This window comes from Oncorhynchus keta, chromosome 36 (assembly GCF_023373465.1).
Source record: "Oncorhynchus keta strain PuntledgeMale-10-30-2019 chromosome 36, Oket_V2, whole genome shotgun sequence".
NCBI classification, from domain to species: Eukaryota; Metazoa; Chordata; class Actinopteri; order Salmoniformes; family Salmonidae; genus Oncorhynchus; species Oncorhynchus keta.
In genome coordinates, this window is record NC_068456.1 from 590601 (window position 1) to 615155 (window position 24555).

A 24555-nucleotide genomic window follows, 5' to 3' on the forward strand; every position below is an offset into this window, starting at 1 on the left:
GCATCTGGGACAGAGTAGGAGGCAGTTCACTCTGGGCACGCTATTCATCCAAAAGTGAAAATGCTGCCCCCTATCCCAAAAAGGTTAAGATGGTGAGGTAAGCAGTTTTAAAGAATAACCAGGCATCCTCTATTGATGTAATGAGGTTAATATTCTTCCAGGATACCCGGGCCAGGTCGATTAGAAAAGCCTGCTCGGTGAAGTGTTTTAGGGAGCGTTTGGCAGTGAATGGGGGGTGGTCGTTTGACCGCAAACCCATTATGGATGCAGGCAACAAGGCAGTGATCGCTGAGATCCTGGTTGAAGACAGCAGAGGTGTATTTGGAGGGCAGGTTGGTTAGGATGATATCTATGAGGGTTCCCATGTTTACGGATTTGGGGTTGTACCTGGTGGTTCATTGATCATTTTTGTGAGATTGAGGGCATCAAGTTTAGATTGCAGGATCCCCGGGGTGGCATGTCCCAGTTTAGGTCACCTAACAGCACGAGCTCTGAAGATAGATGGGCGGCAATCAATTCACATATGGTGTCTAGGGCACAGCTGGAGGCAAAAGGTGGTCTATAGCAAGCGGCAATGGTGAGAGACTTGTTTCTGGAAAGGTGGATTTTTAAAAGTAGAAGCTTGAATTGTTTGGGCACAGACCTGGATAGATTGTAACTCCCCCCCCCCCCTTGACAGTTCTATCTTGTTGTAAAATGTTATAGTTAGCGATGGAAATTTCAGGGGTTCTGGTGGCAGTGAATAAAACAAACTTGGAGAGGAGGCTTCTAATGTTAACATGCATGAAACTAAGGCTTTTACGGTTACAGAAGTCAACAAATGAGAGCGCCTGGGGAATGGGAGTGGAGCTAGGCACTGCAGGGCCTGGATTAACCTCTACATCACCAGAGGAGGAGTAGGATAAGGCCAAAGGCTATAAGAACTGGTCGTCTAGTACGTTCGGAATTTACATGTAAATGTAAATGAATAGAGAGTAAAAGGAGCAGGTTTCTGGGTGCGATAGAATAGATTCAAGTCATAATGTACAGACAAATGTATGGTAGGATGTGAATACAGTGGAGGTAAACCTAGGCATTGTGTGACGATGAGAGAGATACAGTGACTTTATATTCACACAGCTTCTAAGGACATATACAGTACATTTCGGAAAGTATTCACACTTTGGTGCCAGGTTTCCTCCAGGCGTGACGGTTGGCATTCAGGCCAAAGAGTTCAATATTGGATTCATCAGACCAGAGAATCTTGTTTTTCATGGTCAGAGTCCTGTAGGTGCCCCCTTTTGGCAAACTCCAAGCGGGCTCTCATGTGCCATTTACTGAGGAGTGGCTTCCGTCTGGCCACTCTACCATAAAGGCCTGATTGGTGGAGTGCTGCAGAGATGGTTGTCTTTCTGGAAGATTCTCCCATCTCCACAGAGGAACTCTGGAGCTCTGTCAGGGTGACTATCGGGTTCTTGGCCACCTCCCTGACTAAGACCCTTCTCCCCCGATTGCTCAGTTTGGCCGAGCCGCTAGCTCTAGGAAGAGTCTTGGTGGTTCCAAACTATAGAGGCCACTGTGTTTTTGGTACCCTTTAATGTCTGAATGTATCTATCTATTTAAATCTAATTAGGGTCCTATGGGAAACACTGATCAACACTTTGGTTGCTCTTCTGTCACAACAATCGCCTCCCTTACATTTTCTTTCATTGTCATGCCAAACAAAACTGCTTTCCAAGTGCCCTCTGTATTCCAACAAAAATGTTTTAATGATCATTATTTTTCTATTATTCCAGCAGTTTACCAAAATGTTTTGATCTATAATCGCAAGTAAAATTGCAATCACAATATTTTGTAAATGTTTTTCCCAAATCGTGCAGCCCTACACTTACCTATTCCCAAAGTAAGTTAAGACATGTACCATAGGCCTACATTAAACATTTGGTGTCATTTGGTTCTATGGTTCATGAGAAGTAGTTTTATCATATTTTATCATATTAGCATGTGCTAATATGCATTTACTGGTATAGTGTTGCAATGTTCGAGTGCATCAATATTATTTTCTCAAACTCTTTAGGGACTATTGTAGGGCTGTAACGATTCACCGATACGCATCAGTCTCTGATTCAAATGTTTAAGATACAAGTGCATTGGTCCACTGACCTAAAAACGCATTCACCGGTCAGAAATGTATTCAAATGTTATGAATCACCGGTTAAATGTTTTTTTTTGCGTTTACCTTCCGAAAGTACCATACTGACCAACGGGAGGTAGGCGACCTGTCCCTGTTCTTGCTCATCTGCAAGGAATCTTCAGCATTCAAATGCTAAAATGGCATGCCTGATATTAGGCTTTAATAGTTGAGTGACAACCTACAGTTGAAGTCAGAAGTTTAGAAACACCTTAGCCAAATACATTTAAACTCAGTTTTTCACAATTCCTGACATTTAATCCTAGTTAAAATTCCCTGTCTTAGGTCAGTTAGGATCACCACTTTATTTTAAAAATGTGAAACGTCAATAATAGTAGAGAGAATGATTTATTTCAGCTTTTATTTCATTCATCACATTCCCAGTGGGTCAGAAGTTTACATACACTCAATTCGTATTTGGTAGCATTGAATTTAAATTGTTTAACTTGGGTCAAATGTTTTGGGTAGCCTTCCACAAGCTTCCCACAATAAGTTGAATTAATTTTGGCCCATTCCTCCTGACAGAGCTTGGTGTAACTGAGTCAGGTTTGATAGATACTTTTGTATTTGTTTCCTCCAGCATCTTCATAAGGTCCTTTGCTGTTGTTCTGAGATTGATTTGCACTTTTCACACCAAAGTACGTTCGTCTCTAGTTGACTTCCTGAGCGGTATGACGGCTGTGTGGTCCCATGTTGTTTATACTTGCGTACTATTGTTACAAATGGACGTGGTACCTTTGATAATTGCTCCCAGGGATGAACCAGACTTGTGGAGGTCTACAATTTTTTTGGATGATTTATTTTCATTTCCCCATGATATCAAGCATCATGATGTTCCCATGATGTCAAGCAAAGAGGCACTGCGTTTGAAGGTAGACCTTGAAATACATCCACAGGTACACCTCCAATTGACTCAAATGATGTCAATAAGCCTATCAAAAGCTTCTAAAGCCATGACATCTTTTTCTGGAATTTTACAAGCTGTTTAAAAGGCACAGTCAATTTAGTGTATCTGAACTTCTGACCCACTGGAATTGTGATACAGTGAATTATAAGTGAAATAATCTGTCTGTAAACAATTGTTGGACAAATGATTTGTGACATGCACAAAGTAGATGTCCTAAATGACTTTCCAAAACTATAGTTTTTTTAACAAGAAATTTGTGGAGTGGTTGAAAAACTAGTTTTAATGACTCCAACCTAAGTGTATGTAAACTTCCAACTTCAAATGTATATAATTTGCTAGATTATTGTTATCTGCTTGGATGAAAATGGTGTTTTACCGGAATACAAATAAGCTGCTGGAGGCACAATTCTCATCTGGCTATACCTGCTGAATGGGCTTACAAAATATATTATTTCGATTTTTCAGGTTCTCCATCAGGAATAGTTTTGGTAGTTTTTCTTTAAAACAAGCAGTGTCATTTTTTATATGAAATGATCAACTTTGCCCTGTATAACAAGGACAGCAATCACTTTTGAGAGGAGAGGGAGGAGAAGAGAATATAATATATTCATTGGCTATTTCATAGCTAATATATAAATTATAAATGTACTTGTCTGTAAAAACGAATGCCTCTTCTGAAGGGACTAAAGTCCATTACTAGGCAACCAGAACTGTAAATCAAATAATGACACTATTGACATGTTACTGTAGCTGCGTTCTCTGTCTGTAAACCGTTGCGGTTGCTTCATTCCCCGGCCCTATGTAATAAGACCATTATTCTGAATTGTAAATTGAAGGAGTTTTATGATTTTTTTCTTATCGATTATTATGGCTCGGATCCCGCTAGCGGGGGAAAATAATAAGCTTATTCTTGTTAATTCAGCCACTTTGTCAGATTTCAAAAAGGCTTTACGGAGAAAGCACACCATGAGATTATCTGAGGACAGCGCCCCACACACAAAGGCATTACATACATTTCCAACAAAGCAGAGGCGTCACGAAAGTCAGAAATAGCAATAAAATAAATCACTTACCTTTGAAGATCTTCATCTGGTTGCAATCACAAGGGTCCCAGCTACATAACAAATGGTCCTGTTGTTCGATAAAGTCCTCCTTTATATCCCCAAAAAAGTCAGTTTAGTTGGCGCGCTTAACCGGTTTCCCTCGTTCAAAATGCATACAAATGAATCCCGTAAATTACCAATAAACTTCTTCCAAACAAGTCAAACAACGTTTATAATCAATCCTCAGGTACCCTAATATGTAAATAAACGATACAATTTAAGATGGACTATAGTATTGTCATTACCGGAGATAAATAACGAAGTGCGCGCCCTCACCGGAACGTGCTACAAACACTACAGCCAAAATGGGAGCCACTTACAAAAACTACAAATTCTAGCTAATTTTTCAAAAAACAAGCCTTAAACTCTTTCTAAAGACGTTTGACATCTAGTGGAAGCCCTAGGAACTGCAATCTGAGAGGTAATTACTTTTATATACCCATTGACAGCCCCTAATTAGAGTGAAGAGAAGGAAAAAATAATAGTCCTGAGATTTAAGTCAAAAGACAGAGAGAGAACACTGAAAAAGGGGAGAGAGGCAGCCTATAGCATAGTTTGAGGCATGTGTGTCAGTGTGTGCGTTTGTAACCGGTGCTGTGCTGCACCGCTGTAATTCTGCGTTGTGCGTGTGGTTGATTGAGACTATAGAGATCGACTGGAGATCAGGTTGTTTTAATTCATCAGAATTCACTCTCTGCTTCCTGCATCCAAAAGAAAAGAAAACATTTGTAGAGCACATATGTTCTACGAATCGTCGCCCCTTTCTCTCATAGTGCATCAAAATGAGTACGGCCTCTCTTTATTATGCATCGACACATAACATATATTTTACATAGATAAAACCACATACCTGCATCCCCCCAACAATAAAACATTTGTAGAGCCACATATGTTCCGCGAATCGTCGCCTCTTTCTACAACAGATGCACAATACAAGGGACTGTGATCATTCGATGAGCTAGCCATCGTTCACACATACACTAGCCTGCTAATACCTTAGCTAGCTATTAACCACATGTTTACATTTACATTTAAGTCATTTAGCAGACGCTCTTATCCAGAGCGACTTACAAACTTATGACATCCAGTGTTGAAATCAGAATGTAATCCTAAAAAGTACAATCACAAGTGCCTCTTAACAATACCATCCACTTATGAGTAACCTCTAAATATACAACATTATTTATGAACAAAACACTGTGTTTTTGCTTTGTGCTTAAAAATCTAACTTTTCTGACGATAGAAGAAGCTTGCCTCCCTCTCATAGTGCATCAAAATGATTTGAACACAAGCACGCAGGGCAAAACGTAAGTACACACTCCCCTACTCCCAGGATGCAGGAATGCATAATAACAAGTCAACATGCGATGTTAATATATCAACCTGGATGCTTATGCGTGTGTGTGTGTGTGTGTGTGTGTGTACACATTTGTAATGACTTTCAGTCCTACCATCCCATTATCCACTAAACTAAAGGCGAGAGAGATGGGCGGGAAGAGCTTGCTGGTTTACAGCAGTGTCTTGTTTTATGATCACACACATTTTAGAAAATCCCACTGCTCTCTATGTACGTATCTCATGCTCCTTTGATACTTGTACTGTTGGTGCTTAGTCTGCTCACAGATATGACAGACAGTTGGACAGATGGAGTGAGAAAGACAGATAGACGAGTGTATTCTGGTGTGCGAATTGGTTGCAGCACTTTTGCCGTAGTCTCTCAGGGAGCATGATTACTTCTTGTCAGGATGGTGTGAATGAGAAGAGAGGAGAGGAGTGAGACAGCGCCAGTCTGTCACACTTGATAGACATGCTAATAATAACTGTCACCAAGGGGGGGAGAGAGCGAGAGAGAGAAAGAGAAGACAGGCTATATGCCCACTGCCCACAAAATGAGGTGCAAACTGGGATGCACTTCCTAAACTCCTGGCAAATTTATGACCATAGAGACACATATTTCCCTGAGATTACACAGACCCACAAAGAATTTGAAAACAAATCCAATATTGATAAACTCCCATATCAGGTGAAATAACAGTGTGCTACTATAGCAACAAGAATTGTGACCTGTTGCCCCCGGAGAACGGCAACAAATGGAACACAAACACCATTGTAAATCAAATCAAATTAGACTGTCACGTGCGCCAAATATAACAAGTGTAGACCTTACCGTGAAATGCCTACTTGCAAGCCCTTAACCAACAGTGCAGTTCAAGAAGAGTTAAGAAAATATTTACCAAATAAACGAAAGTAAAAAATAATCAAAAGTAACACAATAAAATAACAATAACGAGGCTATATACAGGGAGTGCTGGTACCGAGTCAGTGTGCAGGGGTACAGGTTAGTTGAGGTCATTTGTACATGGTAGGGGTGAAGTGACTATGCATAGATAATAAACAGCGAGTAGCAGCAGGGGGGGGGGGGTCAATGTAAATAGTCCGGTGGCCAGTTGATTAATTGTTCAGCAGTCTTATGGGTTGGGGGTAGAAGCTGTCAAGGAGCCTTTCGGTCTGAGACTTGGTGCTCCGGTACCGTTTGCCATGCGACAGCAGAGAGAACAGTCAATGACTTCGATGACTGGAGTCTCTGACAATTTTACGGATTTACCTCTGACACCGCCTATTATATAGGTCCTGGATGGCAGGAAGCTTGGCCCCAGTGATGTACTGGGCCGTACGCACTACCCTCTGTAGCTCCTTACGGTCAGATGCCGAGCAGTAGCCATAGCAGGCGGTGATGCAACCGGTCAGGATGCTCTCGATGGTGCAGCTGTAGAACTGTTTGAGGACCTGGGGACCCATGCAAAATCTTTTCAGTCTCCAGGGGGGGGGAAGGTTTTGTTGTGCCCCCTTCAAGACCATCTTAGTGTGTTTGGACCATGATATGGACACCAAGGAACTTGAAACTCTCATCCCGCGCCACTACATCCCCATCGAAGTTAATGGGGGCCTGTTTGGCCCGCCTGTTCCAGTAGTCCACCATCAGCTACTTTGTCTTACTCACATTGAGGGAGTGGTTGTTGTCCAGGCACCACACTGCCAGTTCTCTGACCTCTCTCATTATTGTTGGTGATCGGCCCTACCACTGTTGTGTCAGCAAACTTAACGATGGTAATGGAGTCGTGTTTGGCCACGCAGTCGTGGGTGAGCAGGGAGTACAGGAAGGGACTAAGTACATCTGAGGGCATAGCGGGATTTCTTATAGGCGTCCGGATTAGTTTCCCACTCCTTGAAAGCAGCTGCTCTAGCCTTTAGCTCGATGCGGATGATTTCTGTAATCCATGGCTTCTGGTTGGAATATGTACGTACTGTCACTGTGGGGGGACGTCTTCGATGCACTTATTGATGAAGCCGATGACTGAGGTGGTATACACTTCAATGTCATTGGATGAATCCCGGAACATATTCCAGTCTGTACCAACAAAACAGTCCTGTAGCGTAGCATCCACATCATTTGACCACTTCCGTATTGAGCGAGTCACTGGTACTTCCTGTTTTAGTTTTATCTTGTAAGCAGGAATCAGGGGGATAGAATTCTGGTCAGATTTGCCAAATGGAGGGTGGGGGAGAGCTTTGTATGCATCTGTGTAGAGTAAAGGTGGTCTAGAGTTTGCTTTCCCTCTGGTGTGACATGCTGGTAAAAATTTGGTAAAACTAATTTAAGTTTGCCTGCATTAAAGTTAACTAGGAGTGCCGCTTCTGGATGAGCATTTTCTTGTTTGCTTATGGCCTTATACAGCTCGCTGAGTGCTGTCTTAGTGCCAGGATCAGTCTGTGGTGGTAAATAGACGGCTACGAATAATATAGATAAGAACTCTCTTGGTATATAGTGGTCTACAGCTTATCGTAAGGTACTCTATCTCAGGCGAGCAATACCTCAAAACTTCTTTATTAGACTTGTTACCTGTGGTCCTTAAATGAAACTGGTACATATTTTCATTAATCACAATTTTGGTCTTTAATCCAGGGCCGACAGAAAATTCCTTACTTTTAATGTGTTTTTTAAACTGAAATTGCAACCAACTTTCTGTGGTTTGTTATAAAAAATAACAATATTTTGGAAATTATTTTGTTTCAAATAACCAAAAGTGAGTGATTGTATAATGTAAATAATGGGGAAACGGCCATTCTTGAAAATGGGGTGAGACTTCTTACCTATATGTAAATAAAGCCAGTTTGTTATTTAGAATGATTTGTTTCTGTTTTTAGAGGGAGAGAAACCAAAAGCCCACTGTGCGTATTTTTCGAAATTCCTCATTCCACATGTCAAGTGAAAATCCCCCATTGTATATACCCAAGTTCTCTTTTAACTCCAGGACCACAAACAGTTTGTTGTTGTTGTTGCCTGATGCAGGACTCTAGTGCCAGAGGAGAGACTATTAGACTAAAAAATGCCTCCATTAATTGCCACAGTTTAGACTATCGATAGATCAGCGCTCTAACTGCCCCTTGCGATAGTATGGTGCAATGACAGAATGCCACCATCTACCACTAACGGTCGCGACACAAGCTCGTAACTTTTAAAGGAAGAATCACTGTATCTGACAAGGATAAAGAAATGCATGTCGGTGTCATAGCATGAAGCCAGCATCTCTCTCTCTCTCTTTCTGGGGCTAGACCTAGGCTTCTTTTCCTTTAAACATATTTTTCAATATTAAAATCATATAGTGGACGCCTACGACCATAGGCCTATGCATGCAATACCCTGATGCATTTAGGGCTCAAATCTCCGACAGCTGAACCATGAGGTGGACAATTATTGTTTTAGGTAAGTAAAAACCAATAAAACAATTGGCTTTAAAGTTTTGCAATTTGCTAGACATTGAAACACAATGAATAGTGTTTTTGTAATTAAGTTATAGGCTGTTTTTAAGGACACATACTGTAAATGTGGCTCATCTAGCAAATATCCCTTGGTTATTGATGGCGCTGGCTGCTTGGGTTACGCACCCAATGCATATGGACGTCGGTACATTTCTCAAATGTCCGATAAATGAAAATCTTACCAGTCATTTGGACGGCGCCGACTTTTCCTGGCAGAAACCCTGGTGGGTGTGTGTGTGTGTGTGTGTTTCAAGGTGTGATTGTGGTGGTCCCCATGGTTCACATGAATAGTTGGGAATCCTGAAGGTGTCAACAGGTTTAGCGATGGGATCAGGGTCAGGTCAACAGTGTCATGGGGGGAGGAAAAGGACAGGAGGAGGGGAAGAGGACGTGAAAGAGCGGAATGAGGGAGGAGAGGCCTTCATGGAGAGGGACAAAATGCACACAAAGCGGTTTTGTACGTTAACTATTTGCACATCGTTACAACACTGTATATAGACATAATATGACATTTGAAATGTCTTTATTATTTTTGTAATGTTTACTTTTCATTTGTATTGGTTATTTCACTTTTGTTTATTATCAACTTCACTTGCTTTGGCAATGTTAACATAAGTTTCCCATGCCACTAAAGCCCTTAAATTGAAATTTAATTGATATAGAACACCTAAAAGTAACACTTAAGCATGCCTTTCGAAGTACCACTATTTGGAGTGAGGGAGCCCCTCCCAGTTCTTCTTCTTAGTTTACCCTCCATCTCTGCTTTCATTTTCCCAACACCCATTCTGGGTGTGTGCAATGCATGGTCCCTGTCATAGTATATGTGTAGTATATGACCATCCCCTCTCAGTTCTGTGCATATCGGCTTTCTGTACACCCGTTCTCTCTCTTCTCTCTTCTGTGTTAACAGACAGAGAGAGAGAGAGGCCTAGCTCCCTAACTGAGGCCAAGGCCTGAATCAGGCAACAGGCTAACACAACAGCTCTTTCCAAAGTCTTTGATTACACAATGGAGGGAAACGCAGATTCAATAACTATTAAATTACATTTTTTATTTTTTATTTATTCAATAACTATTAAATTAAAATTTTTATTTTACCTTTATTTTACTAGGCAAGTCAGTTAAGAACAAATTCTTATTACAGAGTGGCCCCCACTACCAGGGAAAACAAAGGTGCTGAATATAGCCCCCATCAAACAACACACACTCCTCTCCAGACCAAACACACTGGGTGGTGGTGTTGGGTAGAGAGGGAAAGGAGTATTATTTCAGGAGTAAAGGAAAGAGAAAAAGTTGTGCTGAGGCACAGGAATGGTAGGGAATGCTTCTATACCTGGGGTTTTAGGTAGCCTAGCGGTTAGAGAGGAAAGCCAGCAACCGGAGGGTTTCTGCATTGAATCCTGGGTCCGGCTGGAAAAATCTGGTGGGAAATTAGCTGGCAACCGAAGGGTATCAAGTCCTATATGTCATTGCCTGCCATTGTGCCTTTGAGCAAGGCACTTAACCTACCACAACAACAGCTCCTCGGGCGCCCAGTGTGTCAGCCCCTGTACATCTCCAAAAAGCTGTATACTGTATGTATGTGTGTCTTGCGGAGGGGTTGGGTTTAGCCTAGTGGTTAGAGCGTAGGTTGCAAGTTCATACCCCTGAGCTGACAAGGTACAAATCTGTCATTCTGCCCCTGAACAGGCAGTTAACCCACTGTTCCTAGGCCGTCATTGAAAATAAGAATGTGTTCTTAACTGACTTGCCTGGTAAAATAAAATAAATAAAAAACGTGGGAAGAAAAATGTCAGTTTGTATGCGACCGACCAATAAAGTAATCTTCATCAACTATGCCTGTAAATATTAGTGTACAATTAGCCAAATGTAGACAGTCAGCCAAAATACACTTTAGACACACACAGAACTGGAGATTTTAATAATTGTTTTCCTTGTTGTTGGGAGTTTATTTTCCCCTTAAATCCTTTTTATCTTTCCCAGCTCAGCCCCTTTCCTGAGAAACACACATGCACAGACATGCACGCACACAAACACAGTGTTTTGCTCATCGTTAAACATCCAAAAATCTTGCACCTCTGCCAAGTTTTTTACATTTTTTACAATAAAAGGGTTTTGCTGAGTGTTGAGATCCATAGACTGAGTTGATCCAGAGAATCCTCTCTCTCTCTCTCTCTCTCTCTCTCTCTCTCTCTCTCTCTCTCTCTCTCTCTCTCTCTCTCTCTCTCTCTCTCTCTCTCTCTCTCTCTCTCTCTCTCTCTCTCTCTCTCTCTCTCTCTCTCTCTCTCTCTCATTGCAATATGCAATTTACATTGCCATCATATCAGTGTCTAAACCATTAGCCTAATGGTTTTCCATGCTCGCTCGTAATGCGTTCAGAAAGGTGAATTGAATCCATGCAGCTGTGGGAACAAGAATGGGAGTGAAGTTGTCAGGATCGACAGTCCACAGGAATGGGCAGTACAGGGGGTGGGGGGTTAACAATATATCATGCATTTCATAAAAAAAAATTTAAAAAACGAATATAGTTGTAGCCACTGCCAGTCACTACTTTACCTCAGATGCCAACGGACGTCAGGGAATGATGAAGCCTTCAAGAGAGGAATTGCAACGTCTCGTTGCAGCCTAGGACACATCACTAACATTAGAGTCATTAAAAGGATAGAGCGATGTTTTTGCTAAAGTTGATAGATGTCTTTGACAATGAAGAAACGGATTACACGGCTTGTAAAAAAATGCAGCGGTTTAATCAAATACAAACCGGGGACAAGCGGCCTGAAGCGGCATAGCTGCTCTAGTACCAACAACGTTACCGGTCAAGCCCAATTGTTTGCGTATTTAACTAAACCCATGCCATCTGAGGTAAAGAGTAGGGTGGCAGATATGTGCGGCATTTAATCTTGTTGAGGTCAAATGTTTCGAAATCGTGACCCAACGTTCCATATCCATGAGTTCATCCGACTCTGGGTAAGTAGAAGGGCTGCCTTCAATGCCAAAATCACGTAATGTGGTTGTTATCAGCTGTGTGTGCAGGCAAGTGTCTTATTTATGAGTGATATGCAGCAGCCAAACGGAGCAGTTGCTATGGCTACACACATGCAGAGCAGGGGACAGACAGACGAGTAGCTGAAGCAGGAAGTTATTTCTTTTTTATGTGTGGAAAAATTAGCACGGGACAGGATGGGAGTGAATTTTGATCGGGATAGGATAGGGAAGTACCCGGGGTTATATAACTGTTGCAGGATCAGGACAGTACTGGGAAAAATTTGACAAGACGGGACAGGAATTAATTTTCACTCCCGTGTCAACGTATAGGTAGCATCTCAAAAGGCACACTATTTCCAATATAGTGCACCAATTTTGACCAGGGCACATAGTTCCAAAGTAAGGCTCTGGTCCCATATGGCTCTAGTCAAAAGTAATGCACTGCAGTACCAGTCAATAGTTTGGACACACCTACTCATTCAAGGGTTTTTCTTTATGTTTACTATTTTCTACATTGTAGAATAATAGTGAAGACATCAAAACTACGAAATAACACCTATGGAATCATGTAGTAACCAAAACGGTGTTAAACAAATCAAAATGTATTTTATATTTGACATTCTTCAAAGTAGCCACCGTTTGCCTTGATGACAGCTTTGCACACTCTTGGCATTCTCTCAACCCGCTTCATGAGGCAGTCACCTGGAATACATTTCAATTAACAGGTGTGCCTTGTTAGAAGTTAATTTGTGGAATTTCTTTCCTTCTTAATGAGCCAATCAATCAGTTGTCTTGTGACAAGGTAGGGGTGGTATACAGAAGATAGCCCTATTTTGTAAAATACCAAGTCCATATTATGGCAAGAACAGCTCAAATAAGCAAAGGTAAACGACAGTTCATCATTACTCTAAGACAAGAAGGCCAGTCAATCCGGAAAATGTCAAGAACTTTGAAAGTGCAGTCGCAAAAACCATCAAGCCCTATGATGAAACTGGCTCTCATGAGGACCGCCACAGTAAAGGAAGACCCAGAGTTACCTCTGCTGCAGAGGATAAGTTCATTAGAGTTACCAGTCTCAGAAATTGCAGCCCAAATAAATGCTTCACAGAGTTCAAGTAACAGACACCTCTCAACATCAACTGTTCAGAGCAGACTGTGTGAATCAGGCCTTCATGGTCGAATTGCTGTAAAGAAACCACTACTAAAGGACACAAATAATAAGAAGAGACTTGCTTGGGCCAAGAAACAAGCAATGGACATTAGACCAGTGGAAATCTGCTCTTTGGTCTGATGAGTCAAATTTGAGATGTTTGGTTCCAACCGCCATGTGAGACGCAGAGTAGGTAAACAGATGATCTCCGCATGTGTGGTTCCACCGTGAAGAATGGAGGAGGAGGTGTGATGGTGCGGCGGTGCTTTGCTGGTGACACTGTCAGTGATTTATTTGGAATTCAAGGAACACTTACCCGGCATGGCTACCACAGCACTCTGCAGCGATACGCCATCCCATCTGGTTTGCGCTTAGTGTCACTATCATTGGTTTTTCAACAAGACAATGACCCAAAACACACCTCCAGGCTGTGTAAGGGCTATTTGACCAAAAAGGAGAGTGATGCAGTGCTGCATCAGATGACCTGGCCTCCACAATCACCTGACCTCAACCCCATTGAGATGGTTGGATCACAGAGCGAAGGAAAATCAGCCAACAAGTTGCTCAACATATATGGGAACTCCTTCAAGACTTTTGGAAAATCATTCCAGGTGAAGCTGGTTGAGAGAATGCCAAGAGTGGGGAAAGCTGTCACCAAGGCAAAAAATAAATATATTTAGATTTGTTTAACACTTTTTTGGTTACTACACGATTCCATATGTGTTATTTAATCGTTTTGATGTCTTCACTATTATTCTACATTGTAGAAAATAGTAAAAATAAAGAAAACCCCTTGAATGAGTAGGTGTGTCCAAACTTTTGACTGGTACTGTATATATTTTCATTTTGGAGGTATCTGGCTTTCCCTGCTGTTTCACACTGGCTGCCTGGTATTTCTTCTGAAAGGGAGGTCTGTCTGTCTATCTGTCTGGGCACAATTATTGGTTGTTATTCTTACAGGCTCCACCTCCACACCACTTTCCACTCTCTACCTTCTGCTTTGGGCCATAACTGCATGCGTTACTCATGAAAGTACAACCCAACACAAGATAATGTTTAGAGTGGGGCTGACTGATGGATCCACAAGGGGTTATGGGGTTGATGTCCTAATTTATGGTTTTAAGATGTGTTTGGGCCTCTTCTCTCTCACTGTATCGCTCCTCTTGGCATGATGTTGATTTAAGTGCATCCATGGGGTTATGTGTTTTTTTAGACTATTGCTTATTTCTTATTCTCCCACCTTTTCCCCTGAGTTTCCAACCTCCTTTCTGTGCACAACCCTCCTCACTTTCCTCCTCCCCTTCCTTCGCTCTGCAGAGCCTCCGACCAAATACCAAATCTCTAAGCCCACCGTGTGCTCGGTGCACCCGGGGGAACTGCTGAAGCTCAGCTGCCTTCTGGCTGGGGAGCCCGGGGCCATCACCTGGACTAAGGATGGTTCCACTCTGGGGGCCAACAACCGCACCCTGATAGAACAGGAGGTTCTGCAGATCCGCGACGCCACGCCCAAGGACTCTGGGCTGTACGCGTGCAGCACTGTGGGCCCTCAGGGCAGCGACACGCTCTGCTTCATAGTGAACGTCACAGGTGAGTCAGGGTGCCATGAAGGAGGCAGGACAGAGAGTAACCAGCCAGTCAGCCGGCCAGCTTGTCAGGGCAGGACAAGGGCATGGTGTAGGTCTTACAGTATGCTTTTATATTGCTCTGGTTTACACATACGCTGTGTCATGAAAAGGACAGTCAGTGTAGGCAGAGTGGATAGTCGCTGGACTGCAATGTGGCTTCAGCTACTTTACCTGTGAGGGTTCGAGTTGCACCTACATCCCTGTTCTTGGGAGGCGGTGCTGCCTTTGCAATGGTGTAGTTGGGGAATGGCCATGGAAGGGCTGTGGACTGGGTGTTTTTTTTGTTGTTGGTTCATGTAGTTAATTTATAGTCATTTAGCTTTTCTTACATAGGTTAGTGACTCATGTAAATGTCAATATTACATCACCAGATCCTCAACACATCAGTGCACGTATGAGCATGTGCTGCAGTGAGCATGTGTGTGTGTACTGTAGTAGTGTGCATGCGTGTGTGTGCCTTTTTAGCAGTGTGAGTGTATATGTTTGGCTGCAGCTGTTCCTGAGGGTGCCAGTGATGGCAGTAAGTAACCGTGGTCATCTCTACAGATGCCATCTCGTCTGGGGACGATGAGGACGACACAGAGCGATCGGAGGACGTGGGGGCGGACGGAGAGCAGATAAGTGAGTATGGGCATAGTATTGTGGGGACAGTGTGGGCAGCAGAGGCCATGACTATTGTCTTCTGTAGTGGGGGCCTGTGGGCAATATGTGAACTCAGCAAAAAGTTAAGGGGATAAAGAATATGTACATAAGGATATATGAATGAGTGATGGTACAGGGTAGCATACAGTAGATGGTATCGAGTACAGTATATACATATGAGATGAGTATGTAGACAAAGTAAACAAAGTGCCATAGTTAAAGTGGCTAGTGATACATGTATTACATAAGGATGCAGTCGATGATATAGAGTACAGTATATACGTATGCATATGAGATGAATAATGTAGGGTAAGTAACATTATATAAGGTAGCATTGTTTAAAGTGGCTAGTGATATATTTACATCATTTCCCATCAATTCCCATTATTAAAGTGGCTGGAGTTGGGTCAGTGTCAATGACAGTGTGTTGGCAGCAGCCACTCAATGTTAGTGGTGGCTGTTTAACAGTCTGATGGCCTTGAGATAGAAGCTGTTTTTCAGTCTCTCGGTCCCAGCTTTGATGCACCTGTACTGACCTCGCCTTCTGGATGATAGCGGGGTGAACAGGCAGTGGCTCGGGTGGTTGCTGTCCTTGATGATCTTTATGGCCTTCCTGTAACATCGGGTGGTGTAGGTGTCCTGGAGGGCAGGTAGTTTGCCCCCGGTGATGCGTTGTGCAGACCTCACTACCCTCTGGAGAGCCTTACGGTTGAGGGCGGAGCAGTTGCCGTACCAGGCGGTGATACAGCCCGCCAGGATGCTCTCGATTGTGCATCTGTAGAAGTTTGTGAGTGCTTTTGGTGACAAGCCGAATTTCTTCAGCCTCCTGAGGTTGAAGAGGTGCTGCTGCGCCTTCTTCACGACGCTGTCAGTGTGAGTGGACCAATTCAGTTTGTCTGTGATGTGTATGCCGAGGAACTTAAAACTTGCTACCCTCTCCACTACTGTTCCATCGATGTGGATAGGGGGGTGTTCCCTCTGCTGTTTCCTGAAGTCCACAATCATCTCCTTAGTTTTGTTGACGTTGAGTGGAGAGGGCTCAGAACGCACCCTTGTGGGGCCCCCGTGTTGAGGATAGGCGGGGAGGAGATGTTGTTGCCTACCCTCACCACCTGGGGGCGGCCCGTCAGGAAGTCCAGTACCCAGTTGCACAGGGCGGGGTCGAGACCCAGGGTCTCGAGCTTGATGACGAGCTTGGAGGGTACTATGGTGTTGAATGCCGAGCTGTAGTCGATGAACAGCATTCTCACGTAGGTATTCCTCTTGTCCAGGTGGGTTAGGGCAGTGTGCAGTGTGGTTGAGATTGCATCGTCTGTGGACCTATTTGGGCGGTAAGCAAATTGGAGTGGGTCTAGGGTGTAAGGTAGGGTGGAGGTGATATGGTCCTTGACTAGTCTCTCAAAGCACTTCATGATGACGGAAGTGAGTGCTATGGGGCGGTAGTCGTTTAGCTCAGTTATCTTAGCTTTCTTGGAACAGGAACAATGGTGGCCCTCTTGAAGCATGTGGGAACAGCAGACTGGTATAGGGATTGATTGAATATGTCCGTAAACACACTGGCCAGCTGGTCTGCGCATGCTCTGAGGGCGCGGCTGGGGATGCCGTCTGGGCCTGCAGCCTTGCGAGGGTTAACACGTTTAAATGTCTTACTCACCTCGGTTGCAGTGAAGGAGAGACCGCATGTTTTCGTTGCAGGCCGTGTCAGTGGCACTGTATTGTCCTCAAAGCGGGCAAAAAAGTTATTTAGTCTGCCTGGGAGCAAGACATTCTGGTCCGTGACTGGGCTGGGTTTCTTCTTGTAGTCCGTGATTGACTGTAGACCCTGCCACATGCCTCTTGTGTCTGAGCCGTTGAATTGAGATTCTACTTTGTCTCTGTACTGACGCTTAGCTTGTTTAATAGCCTTGCGGAGGGAATAGCTGCACTGTTTGTATTCGGTCATGTTACCAGACACCTTGCCCTGATTAAAAGCAGTGGTTCGCGCTTTCAGTTTCACGCGAATGCTGCCATCAATCCACGGTTTCTGGTTAGGGAATGTTTTTATCGTTGCTATGGGAACGACATCTTCAACGCACGTTCTAATGAACTCGCACACCGAATCAGCGTATTCGTCAATATTTTTATCTGACGCAATACGAAACATGTCCCAGTCCACGTGATGGAAGCAGTCTTGGAGTGTGGAGTCAGTTTGGTCGGACCAGCGTTGGACAGACCTCAGCGTGGGAGCCTCTTGTTTAAGTTTCTGTCTGTAGGCAGGGATCAACAAAATGGAGTCGTGGTCAGCTTTTCCGAAAGGGGGGCGGGGCAGGGCCTTATATGCGTCGCGGAAGTTAGAGTAACAATGATCCAAGGTTTTACCACCCCTGGTTGCGCAATCGATATGCTGATAAAATTTAGGGTTTCTTGTTTTCAGATTAGCTTTGTTAAAATCCCCAGCTACAATGAATGCAGCCTCCGGATAAATGGTTTCCAGTTTGCAAAGAGTTAAATAAAGTTCGTTCAGAGCCATCAATGTGTCTTCTTGGGGGGGATATATACGGCTGTGATTATAATCGAAGAGAATTCTCTTGGTAGATAATGCGGTCTACATTTGATTGTGAAGAATTCTAAATCAGGTGAACAGAAGGATTTGAGTTCCTGTATGTTTCTTTCATCACACCATGTCTCATTAGTCATGAGGCATACGCCCCCGCCACTCTTCTTACCAGAAAGATGTTTGTTTCTGTCGGCGCGATGCATGGAGAAACCCGTTGGCTGCACCGCCCCGGATAGCGTCTTCCCAGTGAGCCATGTTTCCGTGAAGCAGAGGACGTTACAGTCTCTGATGTCCCTCTGGAATGCTACCCTTGCTCGGATTTCATCAACCTTGTTGTCAAGAGACTGGACATTGGCAAGAAGAATGCTAGGGAGTGGTGCGCGATGTGCCCGTGTCCGGAGTCTGACCAGAAGACCGCTACGTTTCCCTCTTTTACGAAGTCGTTTTTTTTGGGGTCGCTGCATGGAATCAATTCCGTTGACCTGTTTGTAAGGCAGAACACAGGATCCGCGTCGCGGAAAACATATTCTTGGTCGTACTGATGGTGAGTTGACGCTGATCTTATATTCAGTAGTTCTTCTCGACTGTATGTAATGAAACCTAAGATGACCTGGGGTACTAATGTAAGAAATAACACGTAAAAAAAACAAAAAACTGCATAGTTTCCTAGGAACGCGAAGCGAGGCGGCCATCTCTGTCGACCTCTTTGTTATATGATAACACTGTTGTGGAACTGGGGGCAAAGGCTTGGACTATCGACCATGAGATCAAATGTCATCATGACTAAAGTTACTTTTTGAAATTCTACGGGAAACAGAGAAGACAGTTGTGTTGTATGTATATTGCCTAATCTGGTTATTTTATATTATTTAAAATCCCTTGCGAGGTATCAGCTATACCGTTGCCTTCCTCTGTATGTACTTAGTCTGGGAGTCTGTTTGTGCTGTGAATGTATGTTTGTTCTGAGGGTGTTTGTGACCCACATTCAAAAAGACTACAGTTTAGAATTCTATAATAAAATGTAGTATACTGTGGAATACTATACTACATACTGTAGTATCTCTCGATCATGTGTAGTACTTACTATATAATGTTGTAATATAGTACATATTATTGTATTATCCTGAAATAAAACACTGTAGTAAATACTACAGTAATGACCGCAAAAACACTACAGTCTGCGAAAAAATACATTTTTATATAGTAAATACGACTGTATATACTTAGATTTTTCTTCACAGGCATACACACAATATCCTATAATGTCAAATTGGAATGATGTTTTTTCACATTTTTACAAATTGACCCCTTTGTTATGGCAAGCCTAAATAAGTTCAGGAGCAGAAATGTTCTTAACAAGTCACAAAACAAGTTGCATGGATTCACTCTTTGTGCAATAATAGTGTTTAACATTACTACCTCATCTCTGTACTTAACACTATACAATCTGTAAGATCCCTTGATCAAGCAGTGAATTTCAAACACCGATTCAACCACAAAAACCAGAAAGGTTTTCCAATACCTCGCGAAGGGCACCTATTAGTAGATGGGTAAAAAAAAAAAAAGCAGATGTTGAATATCCCTTTGAGTATGGTGAAATTATTGATTACACGTTGGATGGTCTCTCAATATATCTTCAGACACCAATGGAGGATCCTGAGGGGAGGACTGCTCATACTAATGGCTGGAAAGGTGCCAATGGAATGGCCTCAAACCATGTGTTTGGGGTATTTGACACCATTCCAGAAATTCTGCTCTAGCCGTTACCACTAGCCCATCCTCCCCAATTAAGGTTACACCAACCTCCTGTGTCAGACACTACAAAGATACAGGCCTTCCTAACTCAGGAAGGAAACCACTCAGGGATTTCACCATGAGGCCAATGGTGACTTTAAATACAGTGGGGCAAAAAATTATTTAGTCAGCCACCAATTGTGCAAGTTCTCCCACTTAAAAAGATGAGAGGCCTGTAATTCTCATCATAGGTACACTTCAACTATGACAGACAAAATGAAAAAAAGTATTTGCAAATTCTACTTGAAAAGCTATAGCAAGACCTGAAAATGGTTGTCTAGCCATGATCAACATTTTGGAAGTATACTGGACAATTGTTGCACAATCCAGGTTTGGAAAGCTCTTAGAGACTTACCCGGAAAGACTCAACACTGCAATCACTGCCAAGGTGCTTCTACAATGTATTGTCTAAGGGGTGTGAATACTTATCTAAATTAAATGTTAGTGTATTTCATTTTCAATAAATTCGCAAACATTTCTAAAAACATGTTTTCACTTTGTATTGTGATTAGATGGGTGAGTATGAATGCTTTCTAAAGGCACTGTACCTACAGGTTATGGAAAATGTTTTTTTTATTTTCATATTTCTCCAGTAGGTTTCCTAAAGGAAAAGGCCTCCACTTCTATTTTAAAGATAATATAAGAAAGACCGTATAGTAAATACTACATTAATATCCGCAAAAACACTCACTAAATACTACAGTGTACTACAGTCCGCAAAAACACTACAGTAAATACTATAGTATAGTACAGTCTGCAAAAACACCAGTAAGTACTAAAGTATACTACAATCTGAAAAAACACTACCTGAATTACTATAGTATATACTAGAGTTTTATTTTACTACAGTATTTATACTATAGTTAACTGTAAATACTACAGTATACTTTTTTTTCTTCATTATTTTATTTTACTGGGCAAGTCAGTTAAGAACAAATTCTTATTTACAATGACGGCCTACACCGGCCAAACCCGGATGACGCTGGGCTAATTGTGTGCCGCACAATGGGACTCCCAATCACTGTAGTGACGCCTCTAGCACTGAGATGCAGTGCCTTAGGTTGCTGCGCCACTCAGGAGCTACATTATACTACAGTAAAAACTACAGTCAGCAAAACACTACAGTTATTACTATTGTATTTATACCATCGTATACTATTGTATTTTTTTTATGTCGGGAGCACCTGGGGTAGTCAGGCCATATCTCTATCAGCCCTTCTAGGCACTCTAGGGAAGAAGAATTCCTAGCATTCCTGCTGTAGCCGGAATCTCTCAGGTTGTCAGGCCCGAAGGAGCCAGTCAGCTGGACTCATCCATTATGTAAACTCTCATCTGGACTGGGTTAGGGACCTGATGGGGGATGGGCTTTGTGTAGTGTGTGTGTGAGAGTGTATAGTGCATTCAGAAAGTATTCTGACCCCTTCACTTTTTCCACATTTTGTTGTTATGTTGATCAACCTTGAGATGTTTCTACAACTTGATTGGAGTCCACCTGTGGTACATTTGAATTGATTTGACATGATTTGGAAAGGCACACACCTGTCTATATAAGGTCCCGCAGTTGACAGTGCCTATCAGAGCAAAAACCAAGCCATGCAGTCGAAGGAATTGTCCGTACAGCTCTGATACAGGATTGTGTCGAGGCACAGATCTGGGGAAGAGTACAAAAATATTTCTGCAGCATTGAAGGTCCCCAAGAACACAGCGGCCTCCATCATTCTTAAATTGAAGAAGTTTGTAACCACCAAGACTCTTCCTAGAGCTGGCCGTCCAGCCAAACTGAGCAATCGGGGGAGAAGGGCCTTGGTCACTAAGGTGACCAAGAACCATTTGGTCACTCTGACAGAGCTCCAGAGTTCCTCTGTGGAGTTGGGAGAACTTTCCAGAAGGACAACAATCTCTGCGGCACTCCACCAATCAGGTCTTTATGGTAGAGTGGTCAGACGGAAGCCACTCCTCAGTAAAAGGCACATGACAGCCCACTTGGAGTTTGCCAACAGGCACCTAAAGGTTTCTCAGACCATGGGAAATAAGATTCTCTGGTCTGTTGAAACCAAGATTGAACTCTTTGGCCTGAATGCCAAGCGTCACATCTGGAGGAAACCAAGTGAAGCGGTGAAGCAGCATCATGCTGTGGGGATGTTTTTCAGCGGAGGGGCCTTCGAGACTAGTTAGAATCGAGGGAATAAACAGAGCAAAGTACAGAGAGACGGAGCAAAGTACATAGAGATCCTTGATGAAAACCTGCTCCAGAGCACTCAGGACCTCAGACTGGGGTGAAGGTTCATCTTCCAACAGAACAACGACCCTAAGCACACAGCCAAGACAACGCAGGAGTGGCCTCTGGAGAGACCTGAAAATAGCTGTGCAGCGATGCTCCCCATCCAACCTGACAGAGCTTGAGAGGATCTGCAGAGAAGAATGGGAGAAATTCTCCAAATACAGCTGTGCCAAGATTGTAGCATCATACCCAAGAAGACTAGAGGCTGATGTCGCTGCCAAGGGTGCGTCAAAACAGTACTGAGTAAACGGTCTGAATACTTATGTAAATATTTCCGTTTAAAAAAAAATATATATATTTGCAAACATTTTTTTTTAAATTTAAATATTTTCTTTGTCATTATGGGGTATTGTTTGTAGATTGATGAGGGGAAAAATTTGATTAATTTGGCTGTAACGTAACAAAATGTGGAAAAGGGGAAGGTTTCTGAATACTTTCCGAGTGCAATGAATGTGTGTGTGTGTGTGTGTGTCACAGGGCTAAAGTGAAGATGAGAGCCTCCACATCTTCTTAAAATTTTCCACAGGCATCCTGCCTCACTGTGGGCTGAACCCCCCTTTAGGGCCGACTGTAATTACCTGCAATCCATTTAATACGGTGGATAGGAACTCTGCAAGGAGAGGAAAATGGAGAGGAAAAAATTATAATTCCGGTGGTAATAAGCTGTTTGAAAACAAAGTAACAGCTGTTTTGGCAGCTCTGTCCAATTTTCTCCTGCTGTTTTTTCTATGATTTCAAAACCCGGAATATAAAAAAGAAAGAAAGAGGGAAGAGTGGAGGAAAATGAAAAGGGAAAAAAAGGGGAAGGTTGAGGCCTTTAACTACAGCGTTCTGGTTTGGATCAGCACCAGCACTTCTCTGTGTACGCTGTGGAGCTCTGTTCCCTGGCCCACTTCTGGAGGGGGGATGTGGAGGTATGGGAGGGGGAAAAAGGAATGACATAGGGGGGGGGGGGATTAGGTTTCAGTGTCTGCCTCAGCTTCTATTCTGAACACTTTTATTCCACTTTCTAAAAAAGACATTGAACAACAACACAACACAATCACAACCCGGCCCCCCCAAAAATTCAAGGATAAAAAGTTACGAGCTAAATTGTACCCACTGCCCAGCATCAGGAGGTTGTGCGTGATTGGAGGAAACAAATAAGGCCCAGCGGAAGGATCATGTTGAAGGCTTTGTTTTTCGGGGGAGCATTGACGTCAGTAGAAGGTCAGAGTGGATGTGGGGTTCCAGTCCCATTGGTTCTGTTGTTTTCTGGTCTGTTAAGGAGATCAACCTTAATTGCTCCCGTTTGTTTTCGTTTGACACATCTGTAGGGTACGTCGACCGGACAGTTGAGGTAAAATTACTGGATTTGATGCCTCAATTTTATAAAAGTCTAATATAATTTGCTGTTTTGTTATGTTTGACCTATGTACTGTATATATGTAGCTCTAGTATTGTACTTCTAAATTAATGTCTATAGTATTGGGCAAATTTGTGGATTTCATGCCCTCGTGTTACAACTTTAAGCAATTAGTACTATGATTTGCCACTTATGTTTGTGCCTCACTTCTCATTTTGAATATACAGTAACGTTCTTGTTCTAGAATAACATGGGCTTACCCCTAGAATGCCACAGAGTAAACAGTGAGATGAGCTGTCCGGATCCAGAGGGCTTAAGGGTCATAGTTCACCCGAGAGAGACGAGCTCCCGACGGGGGCATACACCACCTTAATCTGTCTGTATGGCGGAGTGTTGAAAAAGAGAAGAAGATGGAGAGGGAAAGATGATGAACGTGAGAGAATACTGAATGTCTGTACAGAAAATACGAGTTGAAAGATAGAGAATATGGGGAGACATGGAAAGAGGAGGTGGAGACAGTGCGAGTGAAGGAAAGGGGCTGAAGAGAAGCTAACCAGCCTAATTATAGTGTGTTAGTTCATCCCGGAAGGAAGAGCATGGTTTACTTCTGTATCAAAGTATGTGTGCTGCTCAGTTTGCATGCCAGAGAAAATTATGGGAGGTGACTGACTCCGATAGTATTCCGATTGCACTGGTGGGCGGGAAAGGGAGAGAGGAGTGGGAAGAGAGAGAAGGGTGGAAAGGGAAGCGCAGAAGCCCAAGAACAAGAAGGCTAAACTCCTGTCCATTCCCTCAGTGGTCAATCTGATTGAAGCAAGGTCAGGAGTGTCTCAAAGCCAGTGTAACCCTGGAGTGTTCCCCATGTTCTCCCTGCTCCTGTCGAAGAGATATAGGAAGTGATGGTGGGGTGGCCATTGGTTGTCTTGTTGTTTTGCTCCAAATGTCTCTTCCTCAGTGAGTTCATCTGCTTATGCAATCACTCTCCCAGGTGCAGAGAGAAAAAGAGAGAAACTAAGTAGTGTTTGAGAGAGAGAGCGTGAGAGGGAGATAAAGAGAAGGGTCTTCAGTGAACTACAGCTGACTGAGAGACCAGGGGGGGGGGGGGAAAGAAAGGGAGGGAGGGGTGGAGAGATATGGGGTTAATGAGCTGCAGTTATGTAGGCCAAACAGAAGAGTGGTGTTCTTAATTTTCTATA

General features: G+C 43.1%; 1 protein-coding gene and 1 long non-coding RNA gene across 8 annotated transcripts in view; one reads left to right on the forward strand and one right to left on the reverse strand.

Annotated features, from left to right (window-relative positions):
• LOC118369377 (fibroblast growth factor receptor 2-like) overlaps positions 1-24555 on the forward strand; it is a 114265-nt gene that overhangs the window by 10244 nt on the left and 79466 nt on the right. For 5 of the 7 annotated variants that reach the window (XM_052498274.1, XM_052498275.1, XM_052498271.1 and 2 more), the window contains exons 3-4: positions 14454-14723; positions 15308-15382. The exons of 1 other annotated variant lie outside the window; for it this stretch is intronic. In XM_052498274.1, the coding sequence (XP_052354234.1) occupies positions 14454-14723; positions 15308-15382 (345 nt within the window). The remainder of the gene's footprint in view (positions 1-14453; positions 14724-15307; positions 15383-24555) is intronic. One more of the 7 variants, XM_052498276.1, reaches the window with a different exon arrangement.
• LOC118369437 (uncharacterized) lies at positions 11204-13750 on the reverse strand. Its single transcript, XR_004822602.2, has 3 exons — positions 11763-13750; positions 11558-11626; positions 11204-11403 (listed from the first exon to the last, which is right to left on the reverse strand). It is a non-coding gene; the product is annotated as an uncharacterized LOC118369437 (long non-coding RNA).